Here is a 19596-nt window from a genome sequence, read left to right on the forward strand (position 1 = left end):
ATGGTGATGATGGTGGTGATGATGTTGATGGTGGTGATGGTGATGATGGTGGTGATGTTGATGGTGGTGATGATGATGGTGGTGATGATGGTGGTGATGATGATGATGGTGGTGATGGTGATGATGGTGATGGTGGTGATGGTGATGATGGTGGTCATGATGGTGATGGTGGTGATGGTGATGGTGATGATGATGTTGATGGTGATGGTGGCGATGGGGATGATGGTGGTGAAGATGGTGGTGATGATGATGTTGATGAATAAGATGGTGATGATGATGATGGTGATGATGATGCATGTGATGATGAGATGGTGATGATGATGGTGATGATGAATATGATGATGATGGTGATGATGATGCTGCTGCTGCTGATGATGATGCTGATGATGATGCTGATGATGATGCTGATGATGATGCCTCTGATGATGATGCTGCTGATGATGATGCTGGTGCTGCTGATGATGATGATGCTGATGATGGTAGTGACGATGCTGATGATGCTGCTGACGATGCTGATCATGCTGCTGATGATGATGATGCTGATGATATTTGAACGTCCTCACCAATTTGCTTCTCCTGCCTCAGCCAAGTCGGAGATCTACAGAGCAGAAACCACTCAATTATTATACATCACTACATTACACTATACACTACACTATACACTACACTATACACTACACTATACACTACACTATACACTACTACACTATACACTACTACACTACACACTACTACACTACACTATACACTACTACACTATACACTACTACACTATACACTACTACACTATACACTACTACACTATACACTACTACACTATACACTACTACACTATACACTACTACACTATACACTACACTATACACTACTACACTATACACTACTACACTATACACTACACTATACACTACTACACTATACACTACTACACTATACAATACTACACTATACACTACTACACTATACACTACACTATACACTACTACACTATATACTACTACACTATACACTACTACACTATACACTACTACACTACACACTACTACACTATACACTACTACACTATACACTACTACACTACACACTACTACACTATACACTACTACACTATACACTACTACACTATACACTACTACACTATACACTACAATATACACTACACTATACACTACATTATACACTACACTATACAATACATTATACACTACATTAAACACTACACTATACACTACATTATACACTACACTATACAATACACTATACACTACATTATACACTACACTATACACTACATTATACACCACATTATACACTACACTATACACTACATTATACACTACACTATACACTACATTATACACTACTACACTACACTATACACTACTACACTATACATTATACACTACTACACTATACACTACTACACTACACTATACACTAGTACACTACACTATACACTACTACACTATACACTACTACACTATACACTACTACACTACACACTACTACACTCTACAATACTACACTATACACTACTATACTACTAAACTACACTATACACTACTACACTACTAAACTATAGACTACTACACTATACACTACTACACTATACACTACTACACTATATACAACTACACTATACACTAATACACTACACTATACACTACTACACTATACACTACTACACTACACTATACACTACTACACTATACACTACTACACTACACTATACACTACTACACTATACACTACTACACTATACACTACTACAGTACACTATACACTACACTACTACACTATACACTACTACATTATATACTACTACACTATACACTACTACTATACACTACTACACTATACCCTACACTATACACTACTACACTATACACTACTACACTACTACACTATACACTACTACACTAGACACTACACTATACACTACTACACTATACACTACTACACTATACACTACTACACTATACACTACACTACTACACTATACACTACACTATACACTACTACACTACACTGCACACTACTACACTATACACTACTACACTATACACTACTACACTATACACTAAACACTATACACTACTACAATACACTATACACTACTACACTATACACTACTACACTACACTATACACTACTACACTATACACTACTACATTATACACTACACTATACACTACTACACTATACACTACTACACTATACACTACTACACTACACACTACTACACTCTACAATACTACACTATACACTACTATACTACTAAACTACACTATACACTACTACACTACTACACTATAGACTACTACACTATACACCACTACACTATACACTACTACACTATATACAACTACACTATACACTAATACACTACACTATACACTACTACACTACTACACTATACACTACTACACTACACTATACACTACTACACTATACACTACTACACTACACTATACACTACTACACTATACACTACTACACTATACACTACTACAGTACACTATACACTACACTACTACACTATACACTACATTATATACTACTACACTATACACTACTACTATACACTACTACACTATACCCTACACTATACACTACTACACTACTACACTATACACTACTACACTAGACACTACACTATACACTACTACACTATACACTACTACACTATACACTACTACACTATACACTACTACACTATACACTACACTACTACACTATACACTACACTATACACTACTACACTACACTGCACACTACTACACTATACACTACTACACTATACACTACTACACTATACACTAAACACTATACACTACTACAATACACTATACACTACTACACTATACACTACTACACTACACTATACACTACTACACTATACACTACTACATTATACACTACACACTACTACACTACACTATACACTACTACACTATACACTACTACAATACACTATACACTACTACAATACACTATACACTACTACACTACATTACACTATACACTACTACACTATACACTACTACACTATACACTACTACACTAGACACTACTACACTATACACGACTACACTATACACTACTACACTATACACTACTACACTATACACTACTACACTATACACTACTACACTACACTATACACTACTACACTACACTATACACTACTACACTACACTATACACTACTACACTATACACTACGACACTATACACTACTACACTATACACTACTACACCATACACTACTACACTATACACTACTACACTATACACTACTACACTGTACACTACTACACTACACTATACACTAATACACTACACTATACACTACTACACTACACTACTACACTATACACTACTACACTATACACTACTACACTATACACTACTACACTATACACTACACTATACACTACTACACTATATACTACTACACTATACACTACTACACTACACACTACTACACTACACTACTACACTACACTATACACTACTACACTACACACTACTACACTACACTATACACTACTACACTACACTATACACTACTACACTATACACTACTACACTACACAACACACTACACTACACTATACACTACTACACTATACACTACTACACTATACACTACTACACCATACACTACTACACTATACACTACTACACTACACTATACACTACTACACTACACTATACACTACTACACTATACACTACTACACTACACACTACACTACACTATACACTACACTATACACTACTACACTATACACTACTACACTATACACTACTACACTACACTACTACACTATACACTACTACACTACTACACTACACTATACACTACTACACTATACACTACTACACTACTACACTACACTATACACTACTACACTATACACTACACTACTACACTACACTATACACTACTACACTATACACTAACTACCACTATACACTACTACACTATACACCTATACACTACTACACTATACACTACTACACTATACACTACTACACTACTACACTATACACTACTACACTATACACTACTACACTACACTATACACTACTACACACTACTACACTATACACTACTACACTATACACTACTACACTATACACTACTACACTATACACTACTACACTATACACTACTACACTATACACTACACTATACACTACTACACTATACACTACTACACTATACACTACTACACTATACACTACTACACTACTACACTATACACTACTACACTATACACTACTACACTATACACTACTACACTATACACTACACTATACACTACTACACTATACACTACTACACTATACACTACACTACTACAATATACACTACTACACTATACACTACTACACTATACACTACTACACTACACTATACACTACTACACTACTACACTACACTATACACTACTACACTACACTATACACTACTACACTATACACTACTACACTATACACTACTACACTACACTATACACTACTACACTACTACACTACACTATACACTACTACACTACACTATACACTACTACACTACTACACTATACACTACTACACTACACTACACACTACTACACTATACACTACACTACCTACTACACTGACAGCGACGATGATGACCAGGGCCATCACCTCTCCTCCTTCTTCTTCCTCTGCCGCTGCTGCCGATGGCGGCGAGGATGAGTTGGAGGATGAGTTGGAGGAGGAGGATGAGTTGGAGGATGAGTTGGAGGAGGAGGATGAGTTGGAGGAGGAGGATGAGTTGGAGGATGAGTTGGAGGATGAGTTGGAGGAGGAGGATGAGTTGGAGGATGAGTTGGAGGAGGAGGATGAGTTGGAGGATGAGTTGGAGGAGGAGGATGAGTTGGAGGAGGAGGATGAGTTGGAGGATGAGTTGGAGGAGGAGGATGAGTTGGAGGAGGAGGATGAGTTGGAGGAGGAGGATGAGTTGGAGGAGGAGGATGAGTTGGAGGAGGAGGATGAGTTGGAGGAGGAGGATGAGTTGGAGTTGGAGGATGAGTTGGAGGAGGAGGATGAGTTGGAGGAGGAGGATGAGTTGGAGGAGGAGGATGAGTTGGAGGATGAGGATGAGTTGGAGGAGGAGGATGAGTTGGAGGAGGAGGATGAGTTGGAGGAGGATGAGTTGGAGGAGGAGGATGAGGAGTTGGAGGAGGATGAGTTGGAGGAGGAGGATGAGTTGGAGGATGAGTTGGAGGAGGAGGATGAGTTGGAGGAGGAGGATGAGTTGGAGGAGGAGGATGAGTTGGAGGAGGAGGATGAGTTGGAGGAGGAGGATGAGTTGGAGGATGAGTTGGAGGAGGAGGATGAGTTGGAGGAGGAGGATGAGTTGGAGGAGGAGGATGAGTTGGAGGAGGAGGATGAGTTGGAGGAGGAGGATGAGTTGGAGGATGAGTTGGAGGATGAGTTGGAGGATGAGGAGTTGGAGGATGAGTTGGAACATCGTCGCTGTGAGTGTCGATGGCTTCGTAGCCCCTGGGGCTCAGCGAAATCCTCCAGCGCCAACAGCAAATCCACTCGAGGGGTAGCCGCCAGCAACAGCGACATCCGCTGGCAGTCTGTGGGGGCGAAGAGGTGTAGTGTATAGTGTAGTGTAGTAGTGTGGTAGTGTGTAGTGTATAGTGTAGTGTAGTAGTGTAGTAGTGTAGTAGTGTATAGTGTAGTGTAGTAGTGTAGTAGTGTAGTGTAGTAGTGTAGAAGTGTATAGTGTAGTGTAGTAGTGTAGTAGTAGTGTATAGTGTAGTGTAGTAGTGTAGTAGTAGTGTATAGTGTAGTGTAGTAGTGTAGTAGTAGTGTGTAGTGTAGTGTAGTAGTGTATAGTGTAGTGTATAGTGTAGTAGTAGTGTATAGTGTAGTGTAATAGTGTATAGTGTAGTGTAGTAGTGTAGTAGTGTAGTAGTAGTGTATAGTGTAGTGTAGTAGTGTATAGTGTAGTAGTGTATAGTGTAGTAGTGTATAGTGTAGTGTATAGTGTAGTAGTGTATAGTGTAGTGTAGTAGTGTATAGTGTAGTAGTGTATAGTGTAGTAGTGTATAGTGTAGTAGTGTATAGTGTAGTAGTGTATAGTGTAGTGTATAGTGTAGTGTAGTAGTGTAGTGTAGTAGTGTATAGTGTAGTAGTGTAGTAGTAGTGTAGTAGTGTATAGTGTAGTGTAGTAGTGTAGTAGTGTAGTAGTGTATAGTGTAGTAGTGTAGTAGTGTAGTGTAGTGTAGTAGTGTATAGTGTAGTGTAGTAGTGTATAGTGTAGTGTATAGTGTAGTGTATAGTGTAGTGTATAGTGTAGTGTATAGTGTAGTGTAGTAGTGTATAGTGTAGTGTATAGTGTAGTGTATAGTGTAGTGTAGTAGTGTAGTAGTGTGTAGTGTATAGTGTATAGTGTGGTGTATAGTGTAGTAGTGTGTAGTGTAGTAGTGTATAGTGTAGTAGTGTATAGTGGAGTAGTGTATAGTGTAGTGTAGTAGTGTATAGTGTAGTAGTGTATAGTGTAGTAGTGTATAGTGTGGTGTATAGTGTAGTAGTGTATAGTGTAGTAGTGTATAGTGTAGTGTAGTAGTGTATAGTGTGGTGTATAGTGTAGTAGTGTATAGTGTAGTAGTGTATAGTGTAGTGTAGTAGTGTATAGTGTAGTAGTGTATAGTGTAGTGTAGTAGTGTATAGTGTAGTAGTGTATAGTGTAGTAGTGTATAGTGTAGTGTAGTAGTGTGTAGTGTAGTAGTGTAGTAGTGTGTAGTGTATAGTGTAGTGTAGTAGCGTAGTAGTGTGTATAGTGTAGTGTAGTAGTGTATAGTGTAGTATGTATAGTGTAGTAGTGTAGTGTAGTAGTGTATAGTGTAATAGTGTAGTGTAGTAGTAGTGTATAGTGTAGTAGTGTATAGTGTAGTAGTGTATAGTGTGGTAGTGTATAGTGTAGTAGTGTATAGTGTAGTGTAGTAGTGTATAGTGTAGTGTAGTAGTGTATAGTGTAGTGTATAGTGTAGTAGTGTATAGTGTAGTAGTGTATAGTGTAGTGTATAGTGTAGTAGTGTGTAGTGTAGTGTAGTAGTGTATAGTGTAGTAGTGTATAGTGTAGTGTATAGTGTAGCAGTGTGTAGTGTAGTGTAGTAGTGTATAGTGTAGTAGTGTAGTAGTAGTGTAGTAGTGTGTAGTGTATAGTGTAGTGTAGTAGTGTATAGTGTAGTGTAGTAGTGCAGTAGTGTAGTAGTAGTGTATAGTGTAGTAGTGTGTAGTGTAGTGTAGTAGTGTATAGTGTAGTAGTGTATAGTGTAGTGTAGTAGTGTAGTAGTGTATAGTGTAGTAGTGTAGTAGTGTATAGTGTAGTGTAGTAGTGTATAGTGTAGTAGTGTATAGTGTAGTAGTGTATAGTGTAGTAGTGTATAGTGTAGTAGTGTATAGTGTAGTGTATAGTGTAGTGTAGTAGTGTATAGTGTAGTAGTGTATAGTGTAGTGTAGTAGTGTATAGTGTAGTAGTGTATAGTGTAGTAGTGTAGTGTATAGTGTAGTAGTGTATAGTGTAGTAGTGTATAGTGTAGTAGTGTATAGTGTAGTAGTGTATAGTGTAGTAGTGTATAGTGTAGTAGTGTATAGTGTAGTAGTGTATAGTGTAGTGTAGTAGTGTAGTAGTGTATAGTAGTGTAGTAGTGTATAGTGTAGTAGTGTATAGTGTAGTAGTGTATAGTGTAGTAGTGTATAGTGTAGTAGTGTATAGTGTAGTAGTGTATAGTGTAGTAGTGTATAGTGTAGTAGTGTATAGTGTAGTAGTGTATAGTGTAGTGTAGTAGTGTAGTAGTAGTAGTGTATAGTGTAGTAGTGTATAGTGTAGTAGTGTATGGTGTAGTGTAGTAGTGTGGTAGTAGTGTATAGTGTAGTAGTGTATAGTGTAGTAGTGTATAGTGTAGTGTAGTAGTGTAGTAGTAGTGTATAGTGTATAGTGTAGTAGTGTATAGTGTAGTGTAGTAGTGTATAGTGTAGTGTAGTAGTGTAGTAGTAGTGTATAGTGTAGTGTAGTAGTGTAGTAGTAGTGTATAGTGTAGTGTAGTAGTGTATAGTGTAGTGTAGTAGTGTATAGTGTAGTAGTGTACAGTGTAGTGTAGTGGTGTATAGTGTAGTAGTGTAGTAGTGTAGTGTATAGTGTAGTGTAGTAGTGTGTAGTAGTGTGTAGTGTAGTAGTGTAGTAGTGTGTAGTAGTGTATAGTGTAGTGTAGTAGTGTAGTAGTGTATAGTGTAGTGTAGTAGTGTATAGTGTAGTGTAGTAGTGTAGTGTATAGTGTAGTGTAGTAGTGTAGTAGTGTATAGTGTAGTGTAGTAGTGTGTAGTGTATAGGGTAGTAGTGTAGTAGTGTATAGTGTAGTAGTGTATAGTGTAGTGTATAGTGTAGTAGTGTAGTAGTGTATAGTGTATAGTGTAGTAGTGTATAGTGTAGTAGTGTATAGTGTACAGTGTAGTAGTGTATAGTGTAGTGTAGTAGTGTAGTAGTGTATAGTGTAGTGTATAGTGTAGTAGTGTATAGTGTAGTGTATAGTGTAGTAGTGTATAGTGTAGTAGTGTAGTAGTGTATAGTGTAGTAGTGTATAGTGTAGTGTAGTAGTGTATAGTGTAGTGTATAGTGTAGTAGTGTATAGTGTAGTAGTGTATAGTGTAGTAGTGTATAGTGTAGTAGGGTATAGTGTAGTGTAGTAGTGTATAGTGTAGTGTAGTAGTGTAGTGTAGTAGTGTATATTGTAGTAGTGTATAGTGTAGTAGTGTATAGTGTAGTAGTGTATAGTGTAGTAGTGTATAGTGTAGTAGTGTATAGTGTAGTAGTGTATAGTGTAGTGTAGTAATGTAGTGTAGTAGTGTATAGTGTAGTAGTGTATAGTGTAGTGTATAGTGTAGTAGTGTATAGTGTAGTAGTGTAGTAGTGTGTAGTGTAGTGTATAGTGTAGTGTAGTAGTGTAATAGTGTATAGTGTAGTGTAGTAGTGTAGTAGTGTATAGTGTAGTGTAGAGTGTAGTAGTGTATAGTGTAGTAGTGTATAGTGTAGTAGTGTAGTAGTGTATAGTGTAGTAGTGTATAGTGTAGTAGTGTATAGTGTAGTAGTGTATAGTATAGTAGTGTATAGTGTAGTGTAGTAGTGTAGTAGTGTATAGTGTAGTGTATAGTGTGTAGTGTATAGTGTAGTGTAGTAGTGTAGTAGTGTATAGTGTAGTGTATAGTGTAGTAGTGTATAGTGTAGTGTAGTAGTGTATAGTGTAGTAGTGTAGTAGTGTATAGTGTAGTAGTGTATAGTGTAGTGTAGTAGTGTATAGTGTATAGTGTAGTGTATAGTGTAGTGTAGTAGTGTAGTAGTGTATAGTGTAGTGTATAGTGTAGTGTAGTAGTGTAGTAGTGTGGTTTAGTAGTGTATAGTGTCGTAGTGTAGTAGTGTAGTAGTGTATAGTGTAGTAGTGTATAGTGTAGTAGTGTATAGTGTAGTGTAGTAGTGTGTAGTAGTGTATAGTGTATAGTGTAGTGTATAGTGTAGTAGTATATAGTGTAGTGTAGTAGTGTATAGTGTAGTAGTGTATAGTGTAGTGTAGTAGTGTGTAGTAGTGTATAATGTAGTGTATAGTGTAGTGTAGTAGTGTATAGTGTAGTAGTGTATAGTGCAGTGTAGTAGTGTATAGTGTAGTGTAGTAGTGTAGTAGTGTATAGTGTAGTGTATAGTGTAGTGTAGTAGTGTGGTAGTGTATAGTGTAGTGTATAGTGTAGTAGTGTATAGTGTAGTAGTGTATAGTGTAGTAGTGTATAGTGTAGTAGTGTATAGTGTAGTAGTGTAGTGTAGTAGTGTATAGTGTAGTAGTGTATAGTGTGTAGTGTATAGTGTAGTAGTTTATAGTGTAGTAGTGTATAGTGTAGTATTGTATAGTGTAGTAGTGTATAGTGTAGTGTAGTAGTGTATAGTGTAGTAGTGTATTTTGTAGTAGTGTAGTAGTGTATAGTGTAGTAGTGTATAGTGTAGTAGTATATAGTGTAGTGTAGTAGTGTATAGTGTAGTGTAGTAGTGTATAGTGTACTAGTGTATAGTGTAGTAGTGTATAGTGTAGTAGTGTATAGTGTAGTGTAGTAGTGTATAGTGTAGTAGTGTACAGTGTAGTAGTGTATAGTGTAGTGTATTAGTGTAGTAGTGTATAGTGTAGTGTAGTAGTGTATAGTGTAGTAGTGTATAATGTAGTGTATAGTGTAGTGTATAATGTAGTGTAGTAGTGTATAATGTAGTGTAGTAGTGTAGTGTAGTAGTGTATAATGTAGTGTATAATGTAGTGTAGTAGTGTATAATGTAGTGTTTAATGTAGTGTAGTAGTAGTGCATAATGTAGTGTATAATGTAGTGTATAATGTAGTGTAGTAGCATATAATGTAGTGTATAATGTAGTGTAGTAGTGTATAATGTAGTGTAGTAGTGTAGTAGTGTATAATGTAGTGTATAATGTAGTGTATAATGTAGTGTAGTAGTAGTGTATAGTGCAGTGTATAGTGTCGTGTATAATGTAGTGTATAATGCAGTGTAGTAGTAGTGTATAATGTAGTGTATAAAGTAGTGTATAATGTAGTATATAATGTAGTGTATAGTGTAGTGTATAATGTAGTGTAGTAGTAGTGTATAATGTAGTGTAGTAGTAGTGTATAATGTAGTGTAGTAGTAGTGTATAATGTAGTGTATAATGTAGTGTAGTAGTAGTGTATAATGTAGTGTATAACGTAGTGTATAATGTAGTGTAGTAGTAGTGTATAATGCAGTGTATAATGTAGTGTATAATGTAGTGTAGTAGTAGTGTATAATGTAGTGTAGTAGTGTATAATGTAGTGTATAATGTAGTGTATAAAGTAGTGTATAATGTAGTGTAGTAGTGTATAGTGTTTAAAGTAGTGTATAATGTAGTGTATAATGTAGTGTATAATGTAGTGAAGTAGTAGTGTATAATGTAGTGTAGTAGTGTATAAAGTAGTGTATAATGTAGTGTATAATGTAGTGTATAAAGTAGTGTATAATGTAGTGTAGTAGTGTATAGTGTATAAAGTAGCGTATAATGTAGTGTATAATTTAGTGTATAATGTAGTGTAGTAGTAGTGTATAATGTAGTGTAGTAGTAGTGTATAATGTAGTGTATAATGTAGTGTATAATGTAGTGTATAGTGTAGTGTATAATGTAGTGTATAATGTAGTCTAGTAGTGTATAAAGTAGTGTATAGTGTAGTATATAATGTAGTGTATAAAGTAGTGTAGTAGTAGTGTATAATATAGTGTATAATGTAGTGTATAATGTAGTAGTGTATAATGTAGTGTATAATTTAGTGTATAATGTAGTGTATAATGTAGTGTATAATGTAGTGTAGTAGTGTATAAAGTAGTGTATAATGTAGTGTATAGTGTAGTGTATAATGTAGTGTAGTAGTGTATAATGTAGTGTATAATGTAGTGTATAATGTAGTGTATAAAGTAATGTATAACGTAGTGTATAATGTAGTGTAGTAGTGTATAATGTAGTGTATAACGTAGTGTATAATGTAGTGTAGTAGTGTATAATGTAGTGTATAATGTAGTGTATAATGTAGTGTAGTAGTGTATAATGTAGTGTATAATGTAGTGTATAATGTAGTGTATAATGTAGTGTAGTAGTGTATATTGTAGTGTATAATGTAGTGTAGTAGTGTATAATGTAGTGTATAGTGTAGTGTATAATGTAGTGTATAAAGTAGTGTAGTAGTAGTGTATAATATAGTGTATAATGTAGTGTATAATGTAGTGTAGTAGTGTATAAAGTAGTGTATAATGTAGTGTTTAATGTAGGGTATAGTGTATAGTGTAGTGTATAATGTAGTGTATAATGTAGTGTATAATGTAGTCTAGTAGTGTATAAAGTAGTGTATAGTGTAGTATATAATGTAGTGTATAATGTAGTGTATAATGTAGTGTAGTAGTGTATAACGTAGTGTATAATGTAGTGTATAACGTAGTGCATAACGTAGTGCATAACGTAACCATCCTCTCACCTCCTCCTCCTCTCTCACCACCTTCTTCACCATCTCCTCCTCCTTCTCCTCCTCCTCCTCCTCCTTCACCGCGGGCGCCGCTTCTCGTGTACCCCACGAGATATCATACATGTTCACCAGCGTGTAGATCATCAGCAGGAGGTAGCCCGTGGGGATGCAGATCGTGTACATGAATCCGTGGACCAGGCACAGGATCTCCCGCGGGTGAATCAGCGCAGCTAGCACGTGCACCAGGGTGATGGTGACGATGAAGATCCCCGTCGGAGTCACGACCCCGTACAACGTCATCTCGCCCACGATGGACAGTATCGTGCCCGTCATGAGGAATACGTAGAAGACGCTCATCACCATCGCGACCTGTGTGTGTGACAGGGTGGAGGTGGTGGTGTAGCAGGTGATGATGATGATGGTTGTGATGATGATGACAACATCATCTCGCCCACGATGGAGATTATCGTGCCCGTCATGAGTGAATACGTAGAAGACGCTCATCACCATCGCGACCTGTGTGTGTGTGTGACAGGGTGGAGGTGGTGGTGTAGCAGGTGATGATGATGATGGTTGTGATGATGACAACATCATCTCGCCCACGATGGACAGTATCGTGCCCGTCATGAGGAATACGTAGAAGACGCTCATCACCATCGCGACCTATGTGTGTGTGTGACAGGGTGAGTGTAACAGGTGATGATGATGGTGGTTGTGATGATGATGGTTGTGATGATAACGTCATCTCGCCCACGATGGACAGTATCGTGCCAGTCATGAGGAATACGTAGAAGATGCTCATCACCATCGCGACCTATGTGTGTGTGTGTGACAGGGTGGGTGTAACAGGTGATGATGATGGTGGTTGTGATGATGATGGTTGTGATGATGATGGTTGTGATGATGATGGTTGTGATGATGATAATCTCGCCCACGATGGAGATTAGCGTGCCAGTCATGAGGAATACGTAGAAGACGCTCATCACCATCGCTACCTGTGTGTGTGACAGGGTGGAGGTGGTGGTGTAGCAGGTGATGATGATGATGGTTGTGATGATGACAACATCATCTCGCCCACGATGGACAGTATCGTGCCAGTCATGAGGAATACGTAGAAGACGCTCATCACCATCGCGACCTGTGTGTGTGTGTGACAGGGGGAGTGTAACAGGTGATGATGATGATGGTTGTGATGTTGTGATGATGATGGTTGTGATGATGATGACAACATCATCTCGCCCACGATGGACAGTATCGTGCCCGTCATGAGGAATACGTAGAAGACGCTCATCACCATCGCGACCTATGTGTGTGTGTGTGTGTGACAGGGTGAGTGTAACAGGTGATGATGATGGTGGTGGTTGTGATGATGATGGTTGTGATGATGATGACAACATCATCTCGCCCACGATGGACAGTATCGTGCCCGTCATGAGGAATACGTAGAAGACGCTCATCACCATCGCTACCTGTGTGTGTGACAGGGTGGAGGTGGTGGTGTAGCAGGTGATGATGATGATGGTTGTGATGATGACAACATCATCTCGCACCACGATGGACAGTAGCGTGCCAGTCATCAGGAATAAGTAGAAGACGCTCATCACCATCGCGACCTATGTGTGTGTGTGTGTGTGACAGGGTGAGTGTAACAGGTGATGATGATGATGATGGTTGTGATGTTGTGATGATGATGATGATGGTTGTGATGATGATGGTTGTGATGATGATAATCTCGCCCACGATGGAGATTAGCGTGCCAGTCATGAGGAATACGTAGAAGACGCTCATCACCATCGCTACCTGTGTGTGTGACAGGGTGGAGGTGGTGGTGTAGCAGGTGATGATGATGATGGTTGTGATGATGACAACATCATCTCGCCCACGATGGACAGTATCGTGCCAGTCATGAGGAATACGTAGAAGACGCTCATCACCATCGCTACCTGTGTGTGTGACAGGGGGAGTGTAACAGGTGATGATGATGATGGTTGTGATGATGATGGTTGTGATGATGATGGTTGTGATGATGACAACATCATCTCGCCCACGATGGACAGTATCGTGCCAGTCATGAGGAATACGTAGAAGACGCTCATCACCATCGCGACCTATGTGTGTGTGTGTGTGTGACAGGGTGGGTGTAACAGGTGATGATGATGATGATGGTTGTGATGATGATGGTTGTGATGATGACAACGTCATCTCGTCCACGATGGACAGTATCGTGCCCGTCATGAGGAATACGTAGAAGACGCTCATCACCATCGCGACCTGTGTGTGTGACAGGGTGGAGGTGGTGGTGTAGCAGGTGATGATGATGATGATGGTTGTGATGTTGTGATGATGATGATGGTTGTGATGATGATGACAACATCATCTCGCCCACGATGGACAGTATCGTGCCCGTCATGAGGAATACGTAGAAGACGCTCATCACCATCGCGACCTGTGTTTGTGTGTGTGTGTGTGGCAGGGTGGGTGTAACAGGTGATGATGATGATGGTTGTGATGATGATGGTTGTGATGATGATGATAACATCATCTCGCCCACGATGGAGATTATCGTGCCCGTCATGAGTGAATACGTAGAAGACGCTCATCACCATCGCGACCTATGTGTGTGTGTGTGTGTGACAGGGTGGGTGTAACAGGTGATGATGATGATGGTGGTTGTGATGATGATGATGATTATGGTTGTGATGATGATGGTTGTGATGATGATAATCTCGCCCACGATGGAGATTAGCGTGCCAGTCATGAGGAATACGTAGAAGACGCTCATCACCATCGCTACCTGTGTGTGTGACAGGGTGGAGGTGGTGGTGTAGCAGGTGATGATGATGGTTGTGATGATGACAACATCATCTCGCACCACGATGGACAGTAGCGTGCCAGTCATCAGGAATAAGTAGAAGACGCTCATCACCATCGCGACCTGTGTTTGTGTGTGTGTGTGACAGGGTGGGTGTAACAGGTGATGATGATGGTGGTTGTGATGATGATGGTTGTGATGATGATGATAACATCATCTCGCCCACGATGGAGATTATCGTGCCCGTCATCAGGAATACGTAGAAGACGCTCATCACCATCGCTACCTGTGTGTGTGTGACAGGGGGAGTGTAACAGGTGATGATGATGATGGTTGTGATGTTGTGATGATGATGATGGTTGTGATGATGATGACAACATCATCTCGCCCACGATGGACAGTATCGTGCCCGTCATGAGGAATACGTAGAAGACGCTCATCACCATCGCTACCTGTGTGTGTGTGTGACAGGGTGGGTGTAACAGGTGATGATGATGGTGATGGTTGTGATGATGTTGGTTGTGATGATGGTTGTGATGATGATGACAACATCATCTCGCCCACGATGGACAGTAGCGTGCCCGTCATCAGGAATACGTAGAAGACGCTCATCACCATCGTTACCTGTGTGTGTGACAGGGTGGGTGTAACAGGTGATGATGATGATGGTTGTGATGATGATGGTTGTGATGACAACATCATCTCGCCCACGATGGACAGTATAGTGCCCGTCATGAGGAATACGTAGAAGACGCTCATCACCATCGCGACCTATGTGTGTGTGTGTGTGTGACAGGGTGAGTGTAACAGGTGATGATGATGATGGTGGTTGTGATGATGATGATGATTATGGTTGTGATGTTGTGATGATGATGATGGTTGTGATGATGATGACAACATCATCTCGCCCACGATGGTCAGTAGCGTGCCAGTCATCAGGAATACGTAGAAGACGCTCATCACCATCGCTACCTGTGTGTGTGACAGGGTGGGTGTAACAGGTGATGATGGTTGTGATGTTGTGATGATGATGATGATGATGGTTGTGATGATGATGACAACATCATCTCGCCCACGATGGACAGTATCGTGCCAGTCATGAGGAATACGTAGAAGACGCTCATCACCATCGCGACCTATGTGTGTGTGTGTGACAGGGTGAGTGTAACAGGTGATGATGATGATGATGGTTGTGATGTTGTGATGATGATGGTTGTGATGATGATGACAACATCATCTCGCCCACGATGGAGATTATCGTGCCCGTCATGAGTGAATACGTAGAAGACGCTCATCACCATCGCGACCTGTGTGTGTGTGTGTGACAGGAGGAGTGTAACAGGTGATGATGATGATGGTTGTGATGATGATGGTTGTGATGATGATGGTTGTGATGATGACAACATCATCTCGCCCACGATGGAGATTAGCGTGCCAGTCATGAGGAATACGTAGAAGACGCTCATCACCATCGCTACCTGTGTGTGTGTGTGACAGGGTGGGTGTAACAGGTGATGATGATGGTGATGGTTGTGATGTTGTGATGATGATGGTTGTGATGATGATGACAACGTCATCTCGCCCACGATGGACAGTAGCGTGCCAGTCATCAGGAATACGTAGAAGACACTCATCACCATCGCTCCCTGTGTGTGTGACAGGGGGGAGTGTAACAGGTGATGATGATGATGGTTGTGATGATGATGGTTGTGATGATGATGTAGATGATGATGGTTGTGATGATGATGATGATGTAGATGATGATAGTTGCGATGATGATGCAGATGATGAGTCTTACTGTGATCTGTGTGCTAGACTTGGTCTTGAAGCAGATGATGATGTAGATGATGATGGTTGTGATGATGATGGTTGTGATGATGATGATGTAGATGATGATGGTTGTGATGATGATGATGATGGCTGTGATGATGATGATGCAGATGATGATGGTTGTGATGATGATGATGTAGATGATGATGGTTGTGATGATGATGATGTAGATGACGATGGTTGTGATGATGATGCAGATGATGAGTCTTACTGTGATCTATGTGCTAGACTTGGTCTTGAAGCAGATAATGATGTAGATGATGATGGTTGTGATGATGATGGTTGTGATGATGATGATGTAGATGATGAAGGTGGTGATGATGATGATGATGTAGATGACGATGGTTGTGATGATGATGGTTGTGATGATGATGTAGATGATGATGGTTGTGATGATGATGATGTAGATGATGATGGTTGTGATGATGATGCAGATGATGAGTCTTCCTGTGATCTGTGTGCTAGACTTGGTCTTGAAGCAGATGATGATGTAGATAATGATGGTTGTGATGATGATGGTGTAGATGATGATGGTTGTGATGATGTAGATGATGATGGTTGTGATGATGATGATGTAGATGATGATGGTTGTGATGATGATGATGTAGATGATGATGGTTGTGATGATGATGGTTGTGATGATGATGATGTAGATGATGATGGTTGTGATGATGATGGTTGTGATGATGATGATGATGTAGATGATGATGATGTAGATGATGATAGTTGTGATGATGATGCAGATGATGATGGTTGTGATGATGATGCAGATGATGAGTCTTACTGTTATCTGTGTGCTAGACTTGGTCTTGAAGCAGATGATGATGTACATGATGATGGTTGTGATGATGATGATGGTTGTGATGATGATGATGATGTAGATGATGATGGTTGTGATGATGATGTAGATGATAATGGTTGTGATGATGATGATGTAGATGACGATAGTTGTGGTGATGCAGATGATGAGTCTTACTGTGATCTGTGTGCTAGACTTGGTCTTGAAGCAGATGATGATGTAGATGGCTGGAGGAAGAATGGCGAGCACTAATGCCCATACCTCGGACATCTTGAAGACGAAGGTAAATGCACCTGGAGGGAGGAGGAGGTGGAGAAGGTGGAGATTGAGATGATGGTTGTGGTAATGGTTATGATGATGGAAGACGTGGAAGAGGTGGAGACTTAAGTCCACCAAATCTACAGTATCACCAGCCACCGTCACCACCACCAATACCACTCTATCCACCAACACCTCATCATCATCATCAATAATTCAATCCTATATCATCAATCATCCACCATCACCACCATCATCACGACCACCACCACCACGACCACTACCATCACCACCACCACCACCATCACCACCACCACCATCACCACCACCATGACCACCACCACCACCACCACGACCACCACCACCATCATCAGCACCACCACCACCACCACCACCACCCACGACCACCCACCACCACCACCACCCTCACCATCACCACCACCACCCCCACCACCCTCAGCACCACCACCATTATCCCATCACCACCACCACCACCCACCACCACCAACCCATCATCATCATCACCACCACCACCACCACCATCAACACCACCATCACCACCACCACCACCACCCCCACCACCACCATCACCACCACCATCACCCCCACTACCACCACCACCCTCACCACCACCACCACCATTATCCCATCACCACCACCATTATCCCATCACCACCATCATCATCAACACCACCAACCCATCATCATCATCACCATCATCACCACCAACACTCCAGCATCATCATCATACTCAACATCATCATCAATCAATCAACCCTCTATCATCACACCTCCATCCTCAACATCATCAATCAATCATCCCTCTATCACCACCACCACCACCACCATCATCATCATCACCACCACCAACCCTCCATCCTCAACATCATCAATCAATCCTCCACCACCACCATCACCACCTCCACCACCACCACCATCATCAAGACCACCACCACCAACCCATCATCATCACCATTACCACCACCAACACTCCAGCATCATCATCATCATACTCAACATCATCATCAATCAATCAACCCTCTATCATCAAAACTCCATCCTCAACATCATCAATCAATCCTCCATCACCACCAGCACCACCACCCTCACCACCACCACCACCACCACCCTCACCACCCACCACCACCCACCACCACCACCACCACCACCACGAGCGAACGAACCGGCGATCATCAGACAGACAGTTGCGGGGCCCATTATGGAGGCCGCCATGTAGACAATCTGGTAGAGGATGTAGAGGCGAGAGATGGAGGCGTTGCGCCTGGCTGTCCGCCCGCCACTCTCCAGGATGTCCACCATCACCACCAACCACCATCACCCACCACCACCACCATTATCCCATCACCACCATCATCATCAACACCACCAACCCATCATCATCATCATCATCACCATCATCACCACCAACACTCCAGCATCATCATCATACTCAACATCATCATCAATCAATCAACCCTCTATCATCACACCTCCATCCTCAACATCATCAATCAATCATCCCTCTATCACCACCACCACCACCATCACCATCATCACCACCACCAACCCTCCATCCTCAACATCATCATCAATCCTCCATCACCACCATCACCACCTCCACCACCACCACCATCATCAAGACCACCACCACCAACCCATCATCATCACCATTACCACCACCAACACTCCAGCATCATCATCATCATACTCAACATCATCATCAATCAATCAACCCTCTATCATCAAAACTCCATCCTCAACATCATCAATCAATCCTCCATCACCACCAGCACCACCACCCTCACCACCACCACCACCACCACCACCCTCACCA

At 40.7% G+C, this 19596-nt stretch overlaps 2 protein-coding genes across 2 annotated transcripts in view; both read right to left on the reverse strand.

The window, feature by feature from the left end:
• The window catches only part of LOC116936964 (uncharacterized), a gene marked incomplete at its 5' end in the record, with an annotated part of 120128 nt that overhangs the window by 12967 nt on the left and 87565 nt on the right, over positions 1–19596 (reverse strand). The window contains 3 exons of the mRNA XM_076057483.1: positions 564–598; positions 4682–5625; positions 12076–12432. Coding sequence (XP_075913598.1) covers positions 564–598; positions 4682–5625; positions 12076–12432 — 1336 coding nt within the window. The remainder of the gene's footprint in view (positions 1–563; positions 599–4681; positions 5626–12075; positions 12433–19596) is intronic.
• LOC116938461 (uncharacterized) lies at positions 12337–19325 on the reverse strand. Its single transcript, XM_076057404.1, has 2 exons — positions 18947–19325; positions 12337–17797 (listed from the first exon to the last, which is right to left on the reverse strand). The coding sequence occupies exons 1-2, from the start codon at positions 19080–19082 to the stop codon at positions 16923–16925; spliced, it is 1011 nt and encodes a 336-aa protein (XP_075913519.1). The 5' UTR covers positions 19083–19325; the 3' UTR covers positions 12337–16922.

The sequence above is a fragment of the Petromyzon marinus genome, chromosome 82 (assembly GCF_048934315.1).
Source record: "Petromyzon marinus isolate PM22_M1 ecotype Great Lakes invasive population chromosome 82, UKy_Petmar_22M1.pri1.0, whole genome shotgun sequence".
NCBI classification, from domain to species: Eukaryota; Metazoa; Chordata; class Hyperoartia; order Petromyzontiformes; family Petromyzontidae; genus Petromyzon; species Petromyzon marinus.